At 37.8% G+C, this 24,318-nt stretch overlaps 1 protein-coding gene across 1 annotated transcript in view; it reads left to right on the top strand.

The window, feature by feature from the left end:
- The window catches only part of EAF2 (ELL associated factor 2), a 46,011-nt gene that overhangs the window by 4,152 nt on the left and 17,541 nt on the right, over positions 1–24,318 (top strand). Inside the window, exons 2-3 of the mRNA XM_043990416.1 lie at positions 4,236–4,330; positions 11,671–11,807. Coding sequence (XP_043846351.1) covers positions 4,236–4,330; positions 11,671–11,807 — 232 coding nt within the window. The remainder of the gene's footprint in view (positions 1–4,235; positions 4,331–11,670; positions 11,808–24,318) is intronic.

Here is a 24,318-nt window from a genome sequence, read left to right as displayed (position 1 = left end):
ATATAGCTTGTTTGTACATAGTTATTTATTTGCATGTTGTCAAAGGATTTTATATTTGATCTTAGAGGTAATAGGGAATCATCAGAGTTTATTAAATTGGTCCGTGGGGTGGGGGAGGGAGGTGTGGTGTGTGACAAAATCAGACTTGTGCTTTAGAAAGATCTATTTTAAGTGGAGAATCTAATGGAATGAGGAGAAATTTGAGGCAGAGAGACCAACCATCAAGCTATCCATTGCAATAGTCCTGGCATGAAGTAATTAGAGCCTGCACCAGGGTGGTGGCAGTATCAGAAGGAAGAAAGAGGTGTTGTATGTGAGAGCCATCATGAAGGTAAAATTAATAGGCCTCGGCAAAAGATGGGTTTTGAGAAGTGACTGAGAGTGAGGAATTGAGGATGGCAATTGGATTCCAAGCATGGCAGATGGAGAGGATGGTGGTGCTCTCAACAGTAATAGGGAAGTTTGGAAGAGTTGGGGTTTTGGAGGGAAAGATAAGGAGTTCAATTTTTGACATAAGGAGTTCAATTAAAGATGGCTATGAGGCAACCAATCTGAGATGTCTAATAGCAAGTTTAAGATGCAAGACTCCATGGAGGTCATCAGGAAGGTTAAGGCTGAATAAGATTTTAGAATCATCAACATAGAGATGATAATTTAATACATGAGAGCTGAGGAGATCACTAAGTGAAATAATATAAAGGAATAAGCAAAGAGGGCCCAGGACAAGCCCCTGGGGGAATTCCTAGACTTGAAAGGTGTGAAAATCCAGCAAGGAATCTGAAGAATGGTCAAACACATAGGAAGAGAACCTGGAGAAATGTCATAGAAATTTAGACAGAAGAAAGTATCAAGGAAAAGAGTGTGATCATCCATATCAAAGGCTTCAGGGAAGTCAAGAATAAGGTTTGAGGAAAGGCCATTAGATTGGACAGCTAAGAAATTGTGAGTAACTTTGGAGAGAGGAGTTTAATTCTATAGAGAGTTAAGAGAGTGAGAAGAAAGGAGAAGACACACCTGCCATAGGCAGCTTTTTCAAGGAGTTTAGGCAAAAAAAGGGAGGAGACATAAGGGATGATAGTGGGGATGGATGGATCAAGTGAAGAGTTTTTAGGATGAGAGAAACATGGGCATGTTTGTAGGCAGTAGGGAAGGAACCAGTAGACTGAGAGAGAAATAAGTGAGAATGGGAATGGTAAAGGGGGCAGTCTTCTGCAGAAGATAATATATAACACTTGTACAGGTAGAGGGGTTTTCCTTGGCAAGGAGAAGAGCCATGTCTTCATGTGAGAAAGGGGTAAAAAGGAAGATGGTAGCAGAAATCATTTGGGTGATGTGAAATGAGAAAGGAAAAAGAAGGAACTCTCAGTGAATAGCCTCATTATTTTTTCTTCAAGAAAATTTTTTTCCTCTTAGCTAAGTAAGTGGGGGAAGGGGTAGTCATGGAATGCTTGAAGAGAGATGAAAATGTTTGGGGAAACTGCTATGGTGAAGGCAATAATGAGTGTGTAAAAGAATTGCCTGGCAACAGTGAGGGATCAGTTAGGTTAGGTAACCTAAATTTGTAGTGGACTGATGGTTTCATAATTTTTTCCAGCTTCATTCAGCAGCACATGTGTAAGAATGAAGGCAATGGATTTATACCTGCTGTTTCCCTTCCATACTTCTAGTAAAAAATTATTTGAAAACATGAAAAGATTTTGATGTTTAAGGACTAGGCAATGGGGGAGAAGATGTAGACTATTTTGTTACACATTAGGAGGAGAAATAACCTGGGCAGAAGCAAGTGACTTCATCAGTGTGATGTGTAAAGCTTTATGTGTTTATAGTGGAAATAAAAAGCAGGACTGACAGAAGGATATACATCTTGTTATATTTATTTGGTGCTTTAAGGTTTCCATGTCATATTGATGAGGTAAGTCATGTTTCTCCTCTGGACTATAAATGGGGAAACTAAAGTTCTCATGTTAAGTGATTTGTCCAAAATAAGTATTTGCCCAAAGTACGTATTAGTTATCACTTCTTTTAATTACTGGACTCACTCAGGACCTGTACCTTAGTCATGAACCTACCACCTCTCAGCCCAACAGTAATAATGCCCTAACACTTGAAACATAATTGTTAATTCCCAGTATTCCTAAGGATATGTGCTTAAGTCCTTGCTTAAGAAACTCCCACAGGGGCAGCTAGGTGGCACAGTGGATAAAGCATCGGCCCTGGATTCAGGAGTACCTTAGTTCAAATCCGGCCTCAGACACTTGACACTTACTAACTATGTGACCCTGGGCAAGTCACTTAACCCCCATTGCCTTGCAAAAAAAAAAAAAACCTCAAAAAACAAACAAACAAAAAAAGAAACTTTCACCACCTCTTATTCTTCCAGTCCCCATGAAATCTGGGTCACATGACCAACAAGCTAGAGGAGAAAGGTAAAAGGAGAGGTGGAATGGGGCAAAGTATCTCACATAAAAGAAGCAAGAAAAAGCTTATGGGGTGGAGGGGAAGATGAGGGAGGTGCCTTATTCTCATAAGAATTGACTCAAAGAGGGAATAACATACACATTCAATTGGGTATAGTCATCTATCTTACCCTGCAGGAAAGTAGGAGGGGAAGGGGATGGAGACGTGTGAAAGAAGGGAGGGCAGATTGGGGGGAGGGGGTGTGAAAGAAGGGAGGACAGATTGGGGGAGGGGGCAGCCAGGAACAAAACACTTTGGAGGAGGGATAGGGTGAAAAAAGATAGAAAATAGAGTAAATGTCATGAAGAGGGAATAGGATGGAGGGAAATACAGTTAGCAATAGTAACTGGAAAAAAATTTGAAGCAAGTTTCTTTGATAGGCCTCACTTCTCAAACACATAGAGAACTGAGTCAAATTTGTTAAAATAAGAGCCATTCCCCAATTGATAAATGATCAAAAGACATGAAGTTTTCAGATGAAATAATCCAAGCTACATATATCAATATGAAAAAAAAATTCTCTAAGTCACTATTGATTGGAGAGATTCAGATCAAAATAATTCTGGGTACTACCTCATACCTATTGGATTGGATAATAGGACAGCAGAGGAAAATGATAAATGTTGTAGGGGATATGGGGAAAATGAGACATTAATACACTCTTAGTAAAGTTGTAAACTGATTTAAACATTCTCTAGAGCAATTTGGAGCTATGGCCAAAGGGCTATATAACTATGCATCCTCTTTGATCTAGTAATATACTACTAGGTTGGTATCCAAAAATAGGCAAAACCCCCCAAAAGTTGAATTTGAAATTGGGGAGATGCCTATCAATTGGGGAATTGTTGAACAAATTGTGGGATGAGATTATGATGGAACACTATTGTGCTATAAGAAATGATGAGCAAGATGCTATCAGAAAAACCTGGAAAGTCTTACATGAGCTGATACAAAGTGAAATTTACTGTATACAAAATAACAGCAATATTATAAGATGATCTGCTATGAAGGACTTAGTTATTTTCAGCAATGCAATTATCCAAGACAACTCTGTAGGGCTTATGAAAAATGCATTTCATCTACAGAGAAAGAACTGATAATACCTGAATACAGACTGAAGCATAATTTTTTGTTTATTCTTTTTTCTAAAGTTTTTTTTGTCTGTTTTCTTTCACAACCTAAGTTGGAAATGTTTTTCATGACTACACATGTGTAACTTATATTGAATTGCTTGAGTTCTTAAGGGGAGTAGGAAGGGAGGAAGGAAGAGAATTTGGAACACAAAGTTTTAAAAATCGATGTTAAAATTAATTTTTACATGTAATTTGGGAAGAAATAAAATTCTAAATAAATGGGGAAAAGTGGCAGTAATATAACAGATTTTAACTATAATAAATCTTATTACCCTTAGGATAAATAAATAAATAAATAGGGACTTTGCTACAGATTAGCTATATTGTGTATAAAGTATTACATATATCAACTTTTCCAAGCAATGGAAACATTATAAAATTATTTTCCATGATTTTTAGAAGCGCAAAACCATAAGTTTGACCTTTAACTAGATAAAATAATTTAGAATATTAAATTAAAATATTAAAAATGGTATGCCTCATATAGTCTTTTCTTAACTGCATATAGAGAAACAAGTTAGATTGAAGGTTTTTTTAATTCCTGAGGTTATTAAAACTTATTCAATACTTCTGAAACATGTCTGCCTTTTGATATTGTTACTGGTTTTTACAAGTTGTCGAATCAGTGTTATTGTTTATTTTTAGATGACTTTAAACCTGCATCTATTGATACCTCTTGTGAAGGAGATCTTGAAGTTGGCAAAGGTGAACAGGTGACAATAACACTACCAAATATAGAGGTAAGTATTGTCATCCACTTAAAATAAAAGAATGTTTAAATGGGGAAGTATAGTCTGAATTAGAACTTAAAGAAAATTAAAATTTTGAGTCTAAGAGATTGAAAAATTTCACACACACAAAATTTTAGTTCTCTTTAATATGAACTGTTTAATAGTTCTAAGATTTTTAGCAGCACATAGTATTAGTTTGAAATAATTATATAATCTTGTGCGTAAAAAGAATCCTTAAAAGTTTAATCTATTTAGTTGTTGCCAGGTAGAACTGTACCTAAATCCTTCTAGAAATCCATTTACCTTTTTTCTGAAAAATAGCTAAAGAAGATTTTTTGATAGAATGTTGCATTCTGCAAAGCCAAGAATAGGCTATAGTTTGCCTGTATTTCAGGGTTTTTTTCTTTTTAAAAATTCTGAATTTAACAGCAAATAAAATGTGTACATCCATATACACAGTTGAACAAAAAAAAGCAGATTGTATTTGAAATTATGTATCCATTTCATATATATATACCATGCTTTTCTTTTTGAAGTATATAATAAATTTAACATGTAATTTTCAAAACTATCTTGCTTGTCTGTGATTTCTTTTGGCCTTCTCTGCATTAAAAACTGCTTCAATGACACTTTTCTTTTCTTTCTTTTTCTTTCTTTTTTTTTTTTGATGGGGGCGGGGAGACAATCCTATTCCTAGATCCCTCTCCATTTCAATGTCTTCCCAATGGATAAAAAAAAAGAAAAAAAAAACTTTAGTTAATGTTTCATGGTTGTTGGTTGGTTTTTGTTTTTGTTTTTTTTTTTTACTTTGTGTTCCCTTTTAAGTTGTCCTAAGGAGAAATTGAAAATATAATGTTGGGGGCAGCTAGGTGGCGCAGTGGATAAAGCACCGGCCCTGGATTCAGGAGTACCTGAGTTCAAATGTGGCCTCAGACACTTACTAGCTGTGTGACCCTGGGCAAGTCACTTAACCCTCATTGCCCTGCTAAAATTAAAAAAAAAAAAAAAGAAAATATAATGTTGAAATTTGTGTATTAGTATGACACTATTTCAATTTAGTTTAATTCAGCAAATATTTATCGCGTGCCCACTGTGATTTCCCAATTCTAACCTCATTTGGCTTATAATCTTGTAAGGGGACATGGCACAGGCAGATAAACTCTAAACATAAGAAATATATAAGCAAAGTACTGTGTAAGGTGCAAAGAAGGAAAGGTCATTATCTTATTATATCCATTAAAGATTGTCCGGAGCCTACCAACCCAATTCTTCAGTGACTGAAAAGCCTTCAGTTGGTAACAACCCCTGCCATGCTAGACTAGTCTCAAATTGTATTCTTGACAATGGATTGTTCTTTTAAATTCTTCCTCTGTGTGTGTGGGTGTGTATGTGAGAGAGAGACAGAGAGACAGAGAGAGACAGAGAGACAGAGAGAGACAGAGACAGAGAGACAGAGACAGACAGAGACAGAGACAGACAGAGACAGAGACAGAGAGACAGAGACAGACAGAGATAGAGATAGAGACAAAGGAAGAAAGATTTTATATAGATTGAATTATTGTCCTTTACTGTCCCCACCAGAAGAACAAGGATTCCCATATTGAGAATATTTCTTCTAAATACCAACCAATAAATATTTCTAAATTGTCTATTTGATGTAAAGTATCCTCACTTTCCTTAAGAGTTTTATCTCTAACTTAAAGCAGCAGAGATCAAGGAGAAGCCACAGACCTGATACAGGATGTTTCCTAGGTTTTTTCCCTTCTTCCTCCAACTACGCACAAGAATGTGTTATTTTCTTTTCATATGAGGACCTGCTAACCCAGTAGATTCCAGATACTGCTTGAGGGAGGAGCATAAAACCTGCTAACATAGATTGAGAGTAGAATAGGTATTTATTTCATTTCCTGTTATGTTCCTGAATGTTCAGTGAAAGCCTTTTGTGTCTGTTCTCTCCATATACTGAAAAGGCTTTTTTCCTTGCTTATTCAGAAATGTACTCAAAAAATGAATAGATTCATCTGTCTAGGAGACCTGGCTGTAGCACAGTTTAACCCATGGCCCAGAACTGAACATTTATGTATACTGAATGAGTTTAGTCTGGGGAGAATTCTCATTAATCATAAATCTTTTTGACTCGCCTGAAATTTCCCTTGAGAACACTAGAATTTAGCCTGTCCACATCTCTGTGACAAAGAAAAGTGAAAAACCTTTAGTTCTCAGGCAAGCACTCAGGCTAACAAAATATTGAAAATAGAAGATGCTATATTTAACTCAACAACATCAGCAACAGTGACTTATGCCTAGAACTATAAACAGCCGAGATAAACAGCTCCCTCCTTCTCCACCACCTTCCCAGGATTCTATATAGTCCTCTGGACTTAATGTGCCATCTTGGGATTGAGGCCTCCTAGTGGAAAGCATTCAGGGTTTCTAGGGCATCAAATAGTTCATTGCAGTGGTAAATCCCACTTCCAAACCAGAGACCTATATAATCTTCCTGATTTACAGTGGTACTGTCCTTTTAAGTGAATGTACATTTTAGAGGGATAAAGATATATCAGCATACTTGCATAGAAAGACATCATAGCATGTTGTGAAAATCTGGGTCATTTGTACTTCTGGGGAAGGATTAAAAACCCTCTTACTTATAATTTTGAATTTTCTAATGTGATTATGGCATATCTATTAATGATAAGCAATGCTATTTCATCCATATAAAATAATGCTTTCAATAAAATACATGAATAAGTAACTGGAAGAGACTTAACTATTTAAGTAGCTAACATTAAGGATTTTTGTTGTGCTTTATAACTTAACATAGTGCTTTAAGGTTTGCAAAGTACTTTATATATATTCTTGTTTGGTTTTCACAACAGCCCTATGATAGAGGTACTATAGGCATATTCTTATCCCCAATTTACAGTTGAAAAAACTGAGTCTCAGACAAGTTGTAACTTGCCTTGAATAACACTGGATTTGCCTGACTCTAAAAGGAGATCTTTTCACCCTATGCCACATTGTCTGCAAATTAAAATGAACACAGTTAAAACTGACTTTTAATTTAAAATGACCACACTTTAAATGTACACAAAATTTTATTGTTCTAGACTTACTGAAGTTCTCTCCATTTCTCTCCTTTCTCTCTTTATCTTTCTTTTTCTCATCTACATCTTCAAGCATGTCAGCCATGGGAAGGATGGAGGAGAGGCTTTAAAAATCTATGTTAAGGGGGCAGCTAGGTGGCGCAGTGGATAGAGCACCGGCCCTGGAGTCAGGAGTACCTGAGTTCAAATCCGGCCTCAGACACTTAACACTTACTAGCTGTGTGACCTTGGGCAAGTCACTTAACCCCGATTGCCTCACTTAAAAAAAAAAAAATCTATGTTAAAACTGCTAAATGTAGGGGCAGCTAGATGGCGCAGTGGATAGAGCACCGGCCCTGGAGTCAGGAGTACCTGAGTTCAAATCCGGCCTCAGACACTTGACACTTACTAGCTGTGTGACCCTAGGCAAGTCACTTAACCCCAATTGCCTCCCTAAAAAAAAACAAAAAAAAACAAAAAAAAAACCAAACTGCTAAATGTAATTGATTCTATCAGCTAGGATATATTCATTTGGGAGTTTAACATGACTGGCGTGTTTCTGAATAGATCTGTATGTGTGTATAAAGACACTTAAAAATAGACCATTTTCAGTGGAAATAAGGAAATAACCCCAGGAATACACTGCAGCATACATTTATTAAGTGGTGTACTAAGTGCTAGGGGAGATAGACCATTATTTAAGACTAGATCCTTTCCCTCAAGAATCCCACAGTTTAGTCAGCCCTTTGAGGAATCCTGAATAATCATCATTTGAATAACATAGGCTGATATGTATGTTGATATAGTTAGAAGAATGGAAGCACATAATTCTGGAAAACCCTCCTTAATACACCTCTCACCTACTATTCTACTTCCATTGTATTACTTGCTAAGCTTACTAACATTGTTTCAACTTCTCTATAGGAACCTCTAATATAAACTCCAAGACTGTGGTCTGATGTAGACATATAGGAGCCAATTCAGTATAAAGCATCAAGTCTTGTGAGAGGTTTAGCCAAGACATCGGAGACTTATTCACATTTCTATTTCTTGAAGATGCAGACTAGGCCATCTTAGTAAAATATTAATAATATACCTTGGCGGGGCAGCTAGGTGGCACAGTGGATAGAGCACCGGCCCTGGAGTCAGGAGTACCTGGGTTCAAATCCGGCCTCAGACACTTAACACTTACTAGCTGTGTGACCCTGGGCAAGTCACTTAACCCCAATTGCCTCACTAAAAAAAAAATTAATAATAATAATAATAATAATAATATACCTTGAGACAGTCCTAGGACAGTCATGAGAAATAAAGAAGAGAAGGTATATTCTTCAATAGTCGATGCATTTTCCCCCCATCATGAAAGTACCCCTTTAAATAAACCCTTTCCAAAGTCCTCATTCACCCTAGAAAATGTGAGGAATTGATATTCTTTCTGGAAAAAAAATGAGCATCTTCCCATGAGCTGGTAATTTTCTAAGACCCAGAAGTTTTAAAAATTTAATCATCCTAAACAGTATTACCTTACATTAGTATAATAGTATATACTATTCAGTACTTTCAGGTATGCTCTTATAGTTCATTTTGCCACATTTACAGCCTCTCCAATAGTTTGCTGTGTTGTAGATTTGTACTAGTCAGAAAAATGTTACAGGTTTGTTCCCCATGTAGGCCACTGGGTATCACTGTTTTGCCCAGCTGAAGACTACTTACTTAGTGATCCTGGTCATTCACTGTTCATCACAATGAGAATACTAGGTGAGGGAATATGAATAGATCATTGTTAACCTTTTTCATATGATTGCCATAATTGAAAATATGGTGGATTAGACATTATGGTTCTAGTTCTCACTCAAGTTGTGTGACCTTGGATAAGCCCATGTTGTGAACTCTTGGTTTTGTTTTGTGGGTTCATGTTTTTTTTGTTGTTTTTTTTTTTTTTGTTGAGGCAACTGGGGTTAAGTGACTTGCCCAGGGTCACACAGCTAGTAAGTGTCAAGTGTCTGAGGCCAGATTTGAACTCAGGTCCTTCTGAATCCAGGGTCGGTGCTCTATCCACTGCACCACCTAGCTGCCCCTGAACTCTAGGCTTTTTATTGTTGATAGTAGATGCCCTATCTTCCTCACTAGGGTAATAGTGAGAATCAAGTTGGATAATGGTCATAAAAGGCATAAAAGTGTTGCATGGTATAAAACACTATTTGGATATCAGATATCATACCCTGTAAAGCTCCTTAATGAAGAGCACCCCTGCACACCCCCCTACTCCTGCAGAAGCCAGATGATTCCTACTATTACTTGGAAAGTAAGCAAATTTAGTCCATCTGGAGCAGCTGGATGGTGTAGTAGATAAGACTGTAAGGTCTGGAATAAGGAAGAACTGAGTTCAAATTTTGACTCAGATATTTACCAGCTGTGTGAACCTGAGCAAGTCACTTAACCCTGTTTGCTTCAGTTTCATTATCATTTTACAAAATGAACTGGAGAAGGAAATCAAAAACCAGTCCAGTATCTTTGCCAAGAAAACCCCCCTGAACATGGGTTCATAAAAAGTCAGACATGACGGAAACAACTGAACAACATTAGTCTACCCCTTGTCAAAGCACTTTGCCACAGTTGCCTTTTGATATAGTTTGGCAGAGAATTCGATGTATTTTTAAAAATTGTAACTATTGTCTGCCACAAACTTTAGAAAAATATTCTTACCATCCTAGAACTGCAGTCCATATTATAGTTAGAAATGAGTCATTATGGAAGCATGGCCTGACTTCCATATGTTTGGGAGGAGTTCTCTGGGTAATTTCTCCATTTGTATTAATTCAGCTACTTTAAAGAATAAATAGGCAGTAGCCAATGTTCAAGATTTAGAATGGTACTAAATTTAGGGAAGGAAGCAAATTCATTTTTAGAAGACTATGGAATGTACATGAGAGAAATAAAGTTTCACAATTATTTCTTCACCTTGTCCTTATGAGTGAAATCAAGCATCTTTTGAACTGTTTTTTTTTTGTGGGGGGGGGGCAAGGCAATGAGGGCTAAGTGACTTGCCTAGGGTCATACAGCTAGTAAGTGTCAAGTGTCTGAGGCTGGATTTGAACTCAGGTCCTCCTGAATCCAGGGCTGGTGCTTTATCCATTGCGCCACCTAGCTGGCCCTGTACTGTCTTCTTAAATCATTTCGTTCTACTTAAGCATCCAAAGGACCTTAAAATAAATATATTATTTCCTATTGGTAATAATTGGCATTGTACTAATATATCCTCCCCCCTCCCCAGTAGCATAATCTGTATAATGTCTCTTTTTCCTATTTGAATTTTATGTTTCAAGGACCTCTGATTTCTGTCAGTAAAGGAGGTCCACCAACTTAGATTTTAATAGTGCTGTTATAGTCATCAGTAATTATTATCATTGTCGCAAGTTTATTTTGACATCCATTTCTATTCATCTGTACAACTAAAATATTATTTCTTTTATGATTTGACAAAGTCCCTTGGTAAGATGAAGTCAGTGATCTTGTCCATGTGAATATTCTCTCTGTCAGTGCTGATCATAACCCATATATGCCTTCTTATCCTATGAGATTCTTAATCATATCCTCCCATATATCCTTCATTGAAGATTTGCCCCAAATACTAGAAATCTTCTTTTTAGGCTTTTTAACATTCTTTGGGTACCAATAAATATTTGGGCTCTCAATATGTTATTTGTCACTTTCCCCTTGGTGATATTTTACCTAACTTCTTAATGCCATTGTTGATAATATGTTATAGCCTATTAATATCTATGATAATCTCTCCATTATCCTTTGGGTTACCTGCAATTTAAATTATATGAATGTCATGGATTCTCACCATGGGGCTCTAGAATTTAGAAAAACAGGAAAAATAAAAAGTTTAAATGCATGAAAGAGTTAAGTTTGGTGAAATTCTGGGCCTTTAAAGTTGAAAGTTTTTTCATCTCTAGAATTCAGGGATCAAACTAGATATGACCAATCAATTGATCAAAGAACATTAAGCAACTACCATGTGCCAAGCACTGTGCTAAATTCTAAGGATAATAAAAGAAGCAAAAGATAGTCCTTGTCCTCAAGGAGCTTTCCATCAAATGGGGAGACAACATGCAAACAAATATATACAAAACAAGCTATATACAGGATAAATAGGAAATGATTAAAAGAGGGATATGTTTAAGGTTATTTCTAATTCTAAAATTAGTGATAAATTCTAAGTAAATGTTCATTAACTAGTTAAAAATTTTCAAATAGGGCTCAACACCACCAGTATCTGTTTTCAAAGGCTCAAAGAAACCTTACCTAAAAGAATGTATTTTGATTATTAACCATGATACTGGAGAATGTCGATTAGAAAAACTCAGCAGCAACATCACTGTAAAGAAAACAAGGTAAGTACTTTAATAAAGAAATAGATATCCTTTATTAAAATTTATTAAGGAAAGTATTCTATGAAAAATTTTCTTGTTTTATTTCCAAATTTTGGAACCTAAAGTTTTTGTTTTGTTTTGTTTTTTTATTCCCCCATCATACTGGATGACTTTCTTTTTTGATTGTTTTTTTAAATACTCCTGTATTTTGTAATGTACCTTATTAATAGTTTTCCTTCCCTAAATAACTTTTACTCACACAATTCAAGAACATTTTGAATGCGGAATCTTTTGACTATAGCAATTAGTATGTCTTGGTAGAGTAGCCAATAACTGCTGAGACCATTTGTCTCAGATTTTCTGGAAGGAACCCAATCTCTAGAAGAGTGTAGTTTTCAGAGCATATTTCCTTTGTAAGACCATGTGTGTTTATTTTTAGTTTGTAAAATATGATTACCATCCAATAGCTTAAACACAAAGTTCTCCTTATATCTCCAATGTATATTTATCTAGTACACTTTATTATTTAAAGATACATGATATCATTGATGGGTTTCCTCCATTGATACAGGTCTCATTGTTTTGATACTATAATAGATGAATGAAAGGATGAAAAAAGTAGTTAAGTACTAATTGTGTGCCAAGCATTGTACTAAGGGTTAGAGATACAGATATTTAAAAAAAAAAAACAACAGACAGATCTTGTACTCAAGATTGCATTCTAGTAGGGGAAGACAGTACTTACGAGGTAGTGGTGGCCAGGAAAGGGAGTTTTTGTCTGACAAGCCACAGAGATAGTGAATTATTGCATAATGTTAACTGGCCTATCCTTTCCAGAAGTAATAGTAATGGTGCTATCAGTTTGATTACATGTCCAGAGTACGAGGTAGAAGACTGGGATGGGAGGGAGGTAGATGGTTAAAGGGTATGGATGGATGATTCTATGGCTAGATATAAAGGCAAAGCATGGCCTGGTGAATAGAATTAACAGTAGTACTATTTTTTACTCTTTTCCAGAGAGTAGGGCCAGCTAAGTGAGCTAGTTTGCACACTGAGCCACCAGTTAATTAGGTTGGACCCTAGGGCAGGAATTCCAAAGATGAATGGATTCATTTACCTAGGTACTGAGGGCCTAGATTATGGAGTAAGGCAGTGAGGCAGGACTAGAAGGATGGCTAGATGTTATGTAATGTGAAAATTGAAGCATGGTCATGTTTTTAGGGCCACCAGGAAATATAGTGTGCTAAGTGGGCAAAGTTTGCATTCATACTATCACCAGTCAACTGGGCTGGTAGTTGCAAGTCCAGAAAATTCATCAACAAGAGTCCATCCCTCTGGTAATGAGACTCTCTAAACTTATCGTCTGGACATTGAATGAAAGGCACACGGTCCATATTAAAATGTTTTCTAGTTTGCCAGGACCTTTCTTTTTTTTTTTTTTTTTTAAGGCAATGGGGGTTAAGTGACTTGCCCAGGGTCACACAGCTAGTAAGTGTCAAGTGTCTGAGGCCAGATTTGAACTCAGGTACTCCTGAATCCAGGGCTGGTGCTTTAACCAGTGCGCCATCTAGCTGCCCCCCAGGACCTTTCTGAACTTAATGGCTGTTTGGCATGGCCATCAAGAATCCATGATTGATTATAGGTCACGGTGGAAGCCTAGGAGCAGAGCTTTAATGTGAAGGATGGATCTAGCATGTGTAATGATCAATGAATGCCTCAGGAGTTGGTCATTTTATTGTTTGCCACTCCCTCCATTGATACAAATCTCAGCCTCACTATAACTTAGAAGATGGGTTTCAAGGATTGTCGTTGTCACTTAATTTCTCACCCTGTGACCAACATGGTGAAGAGTTCTAAATTTCTCTAGGTTGCTGCTTAGACAACAAATAAGTCTTCTTTAGACTATGCCCACACTTGAAATCTTTCTACCTTGGTGAGATGGACCAAAATTTGCATTCCATGACCCAGAGTCATGATTCAAGAATATTTTTTAATACTGTAGTGGATCTATGATCTTCCCATGGTAAAGGGTTGTGAGCCATATATAATTTGTCATTCTGTTTCCTTTTCTATGAGTAACTGCCCCCCCCCTCCCCATCCTTTCATTACTTCAACTTACCTTCTCTCTTTTCAAGTTTGGTGTTCATGACAATCTTTGCTTTAACTAGTCAGTGATCTGACTACACACAGACAGCTGATTCAGAAATGACTCCCCACACAAGTGATTAGCTATTTCTTGTGAATAGGTAATCAATTTGTTAACTAATATCATGGTTTCTAAACAGTAAGTAGAAATATTGTGGCAGCTGGGTGGCACAGTAGATAAAGTCCCAGGCCTGGAGTCAGGAAAACTTGATTTCAAATTTGGACTCAAACACTTACTGATTGTGTAACCCTGGGCAAATCACTGAACTCTGTTTACCTCAATTTTCTCTTCTGTAAAATGAGCTTGAAAAGAAAGTAGCAAACCACTCCGGTATCTTTGACAAGAAAATCCCAAATTGGAGAGGGGGTCAGCTAGGTGTTGCAGTGAATAGAGCACCAGCCGTTTTCAGGAGGATGTGAGTTCAAATCCAACCTCAGACACTTACTTGCTGTGTGACCATGGGCAAGTCACTTAATCCTCATTGCCCCACAAAAAACCAAAAACAAACAAAAGAAAACTCCAAATGGGGTCAAAAAGAGTTGGACATAACTGAAACAACTGAATGACAAATAACTAGTTGAAATATTACTGGAGAGTAGGAACCATATCAATATTCTTGCCATAAATTAAACCAGAACACATAAAGATGTTGCAATGAAATGGGAAGATTATTTCCAGGCTCTAATTTGGATGTTGTTTTCATCCTTTGTTCTTTCTAAATTCAATTTTGTGGAATGTTTGATCATCTCATCTCATGCTTATGATAACCAAAATAAAGACTACCATGAAGAAAATTGCAGTTTGTGTACTATCAACTGTCACATGATAGGAAATATTCTATAACAAACTTTACATTCTTCTAGAGAAATTAATGTATACCTCAACATTTGCTGACTTTAAAGTGAAGGTGAACAAAGAGTAGGATGGCCAAAAAATGTTGGAAAAGATGCTTTGGTATTAAAAATACAAGATCTGGTAGATTACTCGAAATTATCCATGAATATCATAAATACTTTAAGATGAGAGTAAGAAGATATTAGATAAAAAAAGAAGATATTAGCTGGAAATAGGGAGGATTGAATAACATCACTAAAAATGAAATTGACTATATACATTGACAGGAAAAGACGGGTTATCAATGAGGAAAGTCAATATCAAATTATTTATCAATGGCTATTCAGAACATCAGCTACTTAGAACAACAGTCAAATTCAACACACCAAATTATAAGAAAGGATAAAGATGAGAAGACACTGAAATTAAAATAGCTCCAATATGACCTTGGATTTTGAAACATTGAAATATAATAGAACTCGGGGCAGCTAGGTGTCACAGTGGATAAAGCATTGGCCCTGGATTCAGGAGTACCTGAGTTCAAATCCAGCCTCAGACACTTGACACTTACTAGCTGTGTGACCCTGGGCAAGTCACTTAACCCCCATTGCCCTGCAAAAAAAAAGAAAAGAAATATAATAGAACTCCCTAAAAGGGAAAACAAGACATAACCCTTAAAGACATGAACCTAGAGCCAAGCAAGGGTACCCCCGAAAAGAAAACTCTGCATTTACATGTTTTCTAGTTTTATAGTCTCTTCTGAATAATTTTGGTGTCTGGCCTAGGAGTAATAGCAAAGTGGCAAACTATTTGTAAAATTAAAATGTCAGATATATTTCAGTTTTGTGGTGTCCTCTCATGATTGAGTAAAAAGCATTGGTGGTGGGAGAATTTAATGTTCCAGTTATTTCACCTTGAAGAAGTAAAATGAATAAGGTGTCCTTAATACTCTTTGGATTAAGTACAAATTGACTGAATTTCTGTAGCAGTTGATTTTATAGGTGTCTTAACCCTTCACTGAAGTAGTTGAGTAGCAGGCAAAGTGAGTAAGAAGGAACATCTCCTTACACTTTTCCTCCAATTCTTTCCACAGTTGTATGTCTGTATATTTCTGTGGCGGACCTTTGTACCTCTCTCTTTACTATTTCTTTAATTCTTTCCAGACCCTTCCTGGAAGGTGGGGGTCCGACTGAGGATATGCCACCTGCATTTTGTGGTTCCTTCTGTTAATCTCAATGGATTTAACAGCTGGGCCTGTGTGATCAACCAGGTGGGTTGCTGTATTCCTTGAGATCAGTAGAGTCCCAGAAAATCCTGTTATACCTTTGCAATTCTACTTAATATCCACTTAGAACTTCCTTTTTTATTTCAGCTCTTCTCACCTCGCACCCTTACCAAAAATGTCCCATTAGTCAACTGAAATGTATCAGAAAGTCAACTAAAGTTTAACTCACGGCTACACTATCCATTAACAATCTATCAGTTAACATAGAAACATTTATCAAGTATTATTTATGTATAGGGATACAAAGACAAAGATGAAAACAAATTGGCCCTTGCCAGCAAGAATTTTGCCTACCATACAAAGAGACAACATGTACATATATCAGTAGATACAAAATGTATTCAAGGTAAGGGAGGGGAGGAAGTTAGGGAAGGGGATTATTTGGAAAGGCCTCACATAAGAGGTAGCATTTGAGCTGAATGAATGAGAGCTAGTGATTCTAAGCAACAGAAGTGAAGAGGGAGTATATTTCAGGCAAAGGTACAAAGATGAGGGATGAAATATCATGTAAAGGACAATAAGCCAATTCCTTTAGAACATAAACTATGAAGAGAAATAACAATATATGTCTGGAAATGTAGGCTGGAACTAAGACTTTGAAGAAGTTATTATTTACTCCTAGAGGCAATAGGTAGCCACTGGAACTTAATAAGCAGGGGAGATAGTTAACATGGTCAGACCTGTGCCTTAGGAGGTAATTAGGGCCTAAACTAGAATCAGAACCATTTAATGGAGAGAGATGTGAAAGATGGTGTGAAAGTGATATTAACAAGATTCGGCAACTAATCTGATAATGGAGAGAGAGGAGTAAAGGATGACAGCAAACCTGGGTGCCTGGAAGTCTTAAGAAATAGGGAAATTTAGAAGAAAGACAAGTTTACAGAGTGTAAATTGTGTAAGTGAGTGTAAATTGGAAAGTGTAAATTGGAGTGTAAGTTGGAGTGTAAATTGGAAAGAATCAAGGATTAAGTCTTGGGTGATATCCACATTTATTTGGAAGGGAGTAGATTTTAAGGAAACCATAATGAATTCTGGCTTGGTCATATTGAGCTTGAGATGGCTATCATCCAGTTCAAAATATCCAATTAACAGTTATTGGTAAAAAACAAAACAAACAAACAAAAACAGAGGGGCAGCTAGGTGGTGCAGTGGATAGAGCACCGGCCCTGGAGTCAGGAGGACCTGAGTTCAAATCCAGCCTCAGACACTTAACACTTACTAGCTGTGTGACCCTGGGAAAGTCACTTAACCCCAATTGCCTCACTAAAACAAACAAACAAACAAACAAAAAACAGTTATTGGTACAGGAAGGGAGCTCAGGATAAGGGCTAGGGCTGGATCTATCTTCATAGAGATAATAATTGGGCCTATGGAAATTGTTGAGGTTACTGAAAGAAACTGGAACTAGAAGGAGAGGACCAGAAAGGTGGGGGAAAGAGAGAGAGCAAGAGAGGGAGAAAGAGAAATGGCAAATGGCATTCCCAAGGACTTCCAAATCACCAGATTCAGTACCAATTCAGTAACTTTTTTCTCAGTCCTCATCCTCTTTGAGCTCTCTGTAGCATTCAAGATTGTTAACTACCCCCTTGTTCTTGAAATTTCTTTCTCCTTTGTTTTCTATAAATCTACACTATTTTAGCTCTCCTCCTGCCTCAATGACTACTCTTTCACTGTTTCCTCCAATGACACTTCTTTTTCAACTTGACTACTAAATGTAGACATCAGCTAAGACTTAGTCCTTAACTCTTCTCACTTTACACTCACTGCCTGTAGAATAAAGTATTTCTTATACTATGAAGTGTATTCAGTCTTACAGAAACCTTGGGTATCCCTAAACTCCTTCATGCTTCCTGTATCCTTTATAGGCCAATAAAGTACATACTTATATGAAGAAAGATAGCATGGTATATTAGGGAAACCCAGATCTTACAGTAGATATTTCTGTGATCCTGGACAGGTTACTTAACTCTTCTTGGCCTCAGTTTCCTCATCTCTAAAATAACCATACCTCCCTCATAGGATTGTTATGAAGAACTAATGAAATATAGGAAGGAAGAAAGGGAGGGAAGGAGGAAGGAAAGAAGGAAACAAGCATTTATTAAGCATCTACTATGTCAGACACTGTAATATACTATATGTTAGGCACTGCTTTGCAACTATTATCTCATTTGATCCTTACAACAACCCTAGAAGGTAGGTGTCATTATTGTCCACATTTTACAGTTGAGGAAAGTGAGTCAGGGGCTAAATGACCCACCCAGAGTCACATAAGCATATGAAGCCAGATATGAACTCAGATTTTTCTGACCTCAAGCTTAGCACTCTCTTCACGATTCTACCCAATTGCCTCTACTATACTGAATATAAGGAGCTCTACAAAACTTAAACCAGTTAGGGCATGCTAATAATATTTTTATGCTTACTGTTATCTTTTTCTGTAATATTCTAGAGCCATAGAATTTTCAAAATGAGAAGGGTTGAGAAGGGAAATGAAAAGAAGTGGAGACAAGTGTAGAAAGCTCTTTCTAGGACTTTAAACCAGGAAGTCAGAAGGAAGACAGAGGGGATGGTAGAGTTACTGTGATTTGTTTTGTTTTGTTTTTAAGGATAAGAGTGTCCTGGGAATACTTGTAACCATCAGGGAAGGAGTCACTAACGAGAGAGAACTTGAATATGAGGGAGTGAGATGGGAGTGATGACTGTAGGGAAAATCTTCCAGAGGAGATGGGAAGGAATGGAATCAAGGCAACAGGTAGAGGGGTTAGCCTTGTAGAAGAAAAGGCATATCCCTACATCAAAGAGCAGAATAAATGAGGAGAGAATGAGTAACAATGTCTGGGGCAGGGGTGATGGGTGCATAGACAAGTAGAACGTAGGGAATGGAAGAAGAGGTAGATCATGGCAATGGCCTCTGTTTTCTCAATAAGAAAAGATCCTCAGTTGTATGGGATGATAATATGAGAGGCTTGAAGAGAAAAGAAAAGTAAGCATTTGGAGCAACTGCTCTGAGAAGTGGAATAGAGAATGAATTAGGTAAATTAGTAAAAAGAATTGCTTTGTTATAGTGAGGTCCTAGTTGAGATAGGATGGCATGAATTGATAATGGGCACAGTCAGTTGGTGACTTTCACTGCTTTTTAAAAAATACTGGTCAGCAGCATGTGAATAAGACCCATAGTATTGGAAGGATTGGAGTAACACAGAACTGTGGTTTGGTAAAGTATGTATGAAGATAGGACAAGGGATTGGAGAGGACAGGATAGTGTTGGACTGGTTAATGGGTTAAGATCAGGAAGGGAGAAGTGAAGCCAGTAGAAGTGATGGTCTCAGAGACAGAGGAATATGGTCACAGTGAAAACAAAAAATGGGTTTAGGAGGTGTGTGGCACATGGGAAGATATAAGAATGATAGGAAATTATAGTTATTTAGAGGAACTTCAGAATTCTTGGGTAGATTACTTGTGGGTGATGGCAAGTTCAAGGGTATGATTGAAGTGGAATGAAGGTATGAGATCATGGGGGTTGGTGTTGTTTAATTTGGGATGCAAGGGTGTTTAAAGGGACATTAACACATAAATTAAAGGCTCTTAGTGTAAGGGCTGGGGTTGTGATAGAGAGACAGACTGTGAGCCCAGATGTTGTTCATTGTTGCTCATCCTTCATTCTCAAAGAGGACCAATGACATCAAAAGGATGATGTCTTGATTTGCAAGTGAGTTAGATTTAAGGGAGGCAGGGCTGTGCAAAGTCATCAGCCCAACTCTCTCCTCCAGAGTTATTGGAGTCCAGTGGCAAGACATAGGTCAAGATGACTGGTGATGACCCAGGATGCAGTGAGACAACACCCATTCAGTGATTAAAGGCTAGGTAAGAATTGAGGCAAAAGATGGCCTAGGTTGCCTTCATTAAAGAAATCAGTCTGGGAGGGGAAAACCCTCAGAGTTTCATGACCCGAGATATTGAACTCTTAAGGAGAATAAAGAATGACCTGGATAGGAAAAAAAAAAGACATTTCAACAAAGCTAAACCAACCCACCAACTGACTCCGAGCCTGACAGTAAATATACAATATTCCACACTTGTATTTTCCATACTCCCCTTCACCCAAAAAGCAGGGTGGGAGATATATTTTCTTTTCTCTGGAGCCAAATTTGACTATTGTGATTACAGAGCATTAAGGGTTTGTTCTTGCTGTTTCCTTGGGAAATGTTTGCTTGTTGAGATTTGTCAAACCCAATGGACAACTATTGTACTTCTAGAGTTCATGAAGAAATGATTGATTATACATAAAGTAACCTGGAAAGTATCTCTAAATATTATGAAATACTGAGGAGGGAACAGAATAACCTGGGGCATAAGTAGTGTCTTCATTATTACTAGTGTATGAATAGAAGGACTTATTAGAGGAAGACAAATACAGAAAGTGAATAGTTGGCTAAGAAGATCATGTCAGTATAGGACTTGGCTTTTTGGACAATGAATTAATACAATGGACTCTGGGCTAAGGATGGAGCCCATTTAATGAGGCTAGAGAAGAATGTCCAGAAGTAAATAAAATGCTAGGTAAATAAAAAAGTTACTTTTTTCAGAGGGGGAGAGTCACTAACAACTGGGGACATAATAGTAAAGAGCCCTTGTAGGAGGTAGCATCTGAGCTGAGCTTTGAAGAAAGCCAGAATTCAACAAGGCAAAAAATTAAGGAGGATGTGCATTCCAGGCATGGGGAATAGTCTGTCCTAAAAACAGAGAAACAAGAAATGGAAGGTCCCATGAGATGGCATGTTGTCCGGCATGACTTGATAAGAGTATATGGAGGGGAATAAGAAATAATAAGTCTGGAAAGGTAGGCTACGGCCTACCTTTATATTTTGTCCTTTGAACTTATCAAATAGGGAAGTGGATTGATCAGATCTATGCTTTATGGATATTCATTTATTAGCTGTGTGGAAGAGATTAGAGAGGGAAGTGAATGAAGGCAAGGAGACCAATTTGGAGGCTATTGTAATCGCCCAGGCAAGAGATAATAAGGATATGGACTCGACTGGTGGATATGTGACTGGAGAAAAAAGGGTGGTTATAAGAAATTTTGTCATAGTAAAATTGGCAAGACTTGGCAACTGATGGAATATGAGGGGTGAAGGAGAGCGGTTTCTCCAAATTCTCTTTAGCATCTTTTTCTTCTGTGTTTTCTCCTTGAGGTGTTTCTTCCATTCAGGAAGAGAACACTTAATGGAGTCCATTAAATGCCACTCCAGGGAGTTTGGATTTGATCCTCTAGGTAGTGAGGAGCATAACATGGTGCAGTAGAAAGAACCCTGGATTTCACATCAGAGGCCTGAGGTCTGAATTGCAGCTCTGCCACTTAGTATCTGTATAGCTCTGGGCAAGTGACTTAATGTCACTGGCCCTGTTTCCTTATCTATAAAATGAGGAGTTTGGACTAATCGGCATCTGAGTTCCCTTCCAGCTCTAAAACTACCATCCTAGCATCCTAGTAAGGGCTATTAAATCTCTTTGAGTAGAGTAATACATACATTCAAAGCAGGATGCTAGAAACGATTGATCAGATGACAGGTTATATCAAGTCATGATAACAATGAATAGTTAACATTTCAATAGTACTTACTATATACAATTTGGGAAACAATGTGTACATGCAGAAATAAATAAAAATATCAGGTAAATTAAAAGATTTTTTTTTTTGGAGGGGAGGATCACTGGGGGCATACTAGGAAAGACCCCATGTAGGAAGTAGCACTTGAGCTGAGCTTTGTTCCCATTCCTCTGACAGTGCCGGGCACTGAGTGTTTTATAAATATTCTCTTATCTGATCCTCACAACAACCCTGGGACATAGGTGCTATTATTATTGTTATTACCATTTTACAGATGAGAAAACTGAGGCAAATGGAGGTTAAATAATTTGCCCAGGGTCACATAGGTAGTATCTGAAGTTGCATTTCAATTTAGGTTTACTGACTTGAGGCCCAGGGCTCCATCTGCTGGGCTACTTAGCTGCAAGGTGATGAAAGGCTCTATTAAGAATATTAGCAATAGAAATGAAAAGAACTAAACACGTGTGGAAAAAGACTACACTGGAAGGAACCAGTGATTGACTAGATTTAAGAAGGTGGGAAAAGGAAGGGGTCATGGTTAACTCTTTCATCAGTCCTTAAAAATTTGCAACAGATTCTATTAACCATTTTTGTTGATATACTAAAGATATAGATTCATTTAAAGATCTAGATGGAAGATTAACAAACTGATTTTTTTCCAATTAATCCACAGGAATTTATTATGTGCCTGTTGTGTGGCACTGTGCAAAATATTACAGGCACTGTGTAAGATGCTACAGATGGGGGCTTCTAGGTGGCACAATGGATAAAGCACCGGCCCTGGATTTGGGAGGACCTGAGTTCAAATCCGGCCTCAGACACTTAACACTTACTAGCTGTGTGACCCTGGGCTAGTCACTTAACCCTCACTGTCCCCCACCCCCAAAAGATGCTGCAGATGTAGAGACAAAATATGAAACAGTTTCTGCCATTCAAGAGCTTTTCATCATAAATAGGTGTAGCCAGTATAGTCTCTAGACTAAATATTAGCAGGTTGGGTTCCCAAAGCATGGCTGGCTACATCTCTTTCTTTAGAGTCATCCAGGTCCAATGGGTACTGCTGTGAGGTTCTTCCATTGGAAAAAAAGCTCTCAGCTCAAGACCCCATTGCAGTGTGTTCTCCCAAGTATCAATCCCCAACGATTTTTGTCCCAATATCATTCAACCAATTGACCTCAATTAGACTTTGCAAAAGGATATTTATTTAGAAGATATAGCATCGGGGCAGCTAGGTGGCGCAGTGGATAGAGCACCGGCTCTAGAGTCAGGAGTACCTGAGTTCAAATCCGGCCTCAGACACTTAACACTTACTAGCTGTGTGACCCTGGGCAAGTCACTTAACCCCAATTGCCTCGCTAAAAAAAAAAAAAAGAAGATATAGTATCTTCTTGAACCAGAGCTATTCTCCTCTCTCCCACCTTGATCCCTGTAGAGAGTGGATTCAAACTTAACATGCTTGCTATGAAGCATTTGCCCCCACCAAGTTCACTTTAGAATTCAACAAAGCTGATGGGCAGATTAGCTCCGTTCCTAGTAGGGCACAGCACCTAAGCTTCCTGCTTGATCCATTCATTGCTGGGCTAGGTGAAGCAGGTAACTCTTCAGGACCTCTTCAAGAGCACTGAGCTCAGTTCCAGCATTTTCTGGTATGGACTCCAATTTTTGCACCTTTAGTGACTCTTCCAGTCTTTTTAAGCTCACAAGGTCATGTCCTAGCACATTCTATTTCCAGCCCTCATTCACACAGGCCAGAGGAAAGTGCCCTCAGTCTTATAGGGTGCATGTGGCAGAGAGGTGACTAACAAGTTCTGGTTACTAGGATTCTTTTGCTCCCCTTCATGGAGTCACTCAACATTTATTAAACCCCTACTATGTGCCAGATACTGTGTGGGGGGATTCACGGAAAGGCAAAAGACAGTCCCTAATCTCAAGGAGCTCATGGTCTGATGGAGGAGACAATGTGAAAACAACTATTTACAACCAAGACATGTAAAGGATAAATTGGGGATAATTATCAGAGGGAAGGCATATATGAAGTTCCCCTTAGGCATGAAGGAGCTTTCTGCTAGGCTCCTTTTAGTCTTGAAGCTACCTTTTCTCAGTGCATGTAGTTTGTCTTTGATTCCTAATGACTCACTGCTACCAACAATCCTATCAGGGATGCTGTTAGGATACTGATTAAAATGTCCAAATCCTTTGACGCTCTGAAGTTCACAAGGTCATCTTCCAGTAAGGAAGATTCTGGCAGCTAGGCAATATAGTGGATAGGATGCTGGGTCTAGAGCAGGGAAAGGAAGGGGAAAATAAAAACCATTTATAGAGTATCTACATGCCAAATAATGTGCTAAGCACTTAGCAAGTTTATCTCATTAAAAGGAAGATAGGAGTTCAACTCTGACTTCAGAATCTTACTAGCTGTGTGACTTGGGCAAATAATTTAACCTCTGTCTTACTCAGTTTCCTTAACCATAAAATGGGGATAATAATAACACAACTCACAGGGCTATTATAAGAAGCAAATAAGGGGCAGCTAGGTGGTGCAGTGAATAAAACACCAGCCCTGGATTCAGGAGGACCTTAGTTCAAATCTGGCCTCAGACAATTGACACTAGCTGTGTGACCCTGGGCAAGTCACTTAACCCTCATTTCCCTGCAA

This window comes from Dromiciops gliroides, chromosome 3, assembly GCF_019393635.1.
Source record: "Dromiciops gliroides isolate mDroGli1 chromosome 3, mDroGli1.pri, whole genome shotgun sequence".
Lineage (NCBI taxonomy): Eukaryota > Metazoa > Chordata > Mammalia > Microbiotheria > Microbiotheriidae > Dromiciops > Dromiciops gliroides.
Note: the sequence above shows the minus strand (reverse complement) of the source record. Positions and strands in the feature narration are given on the sequence as shown.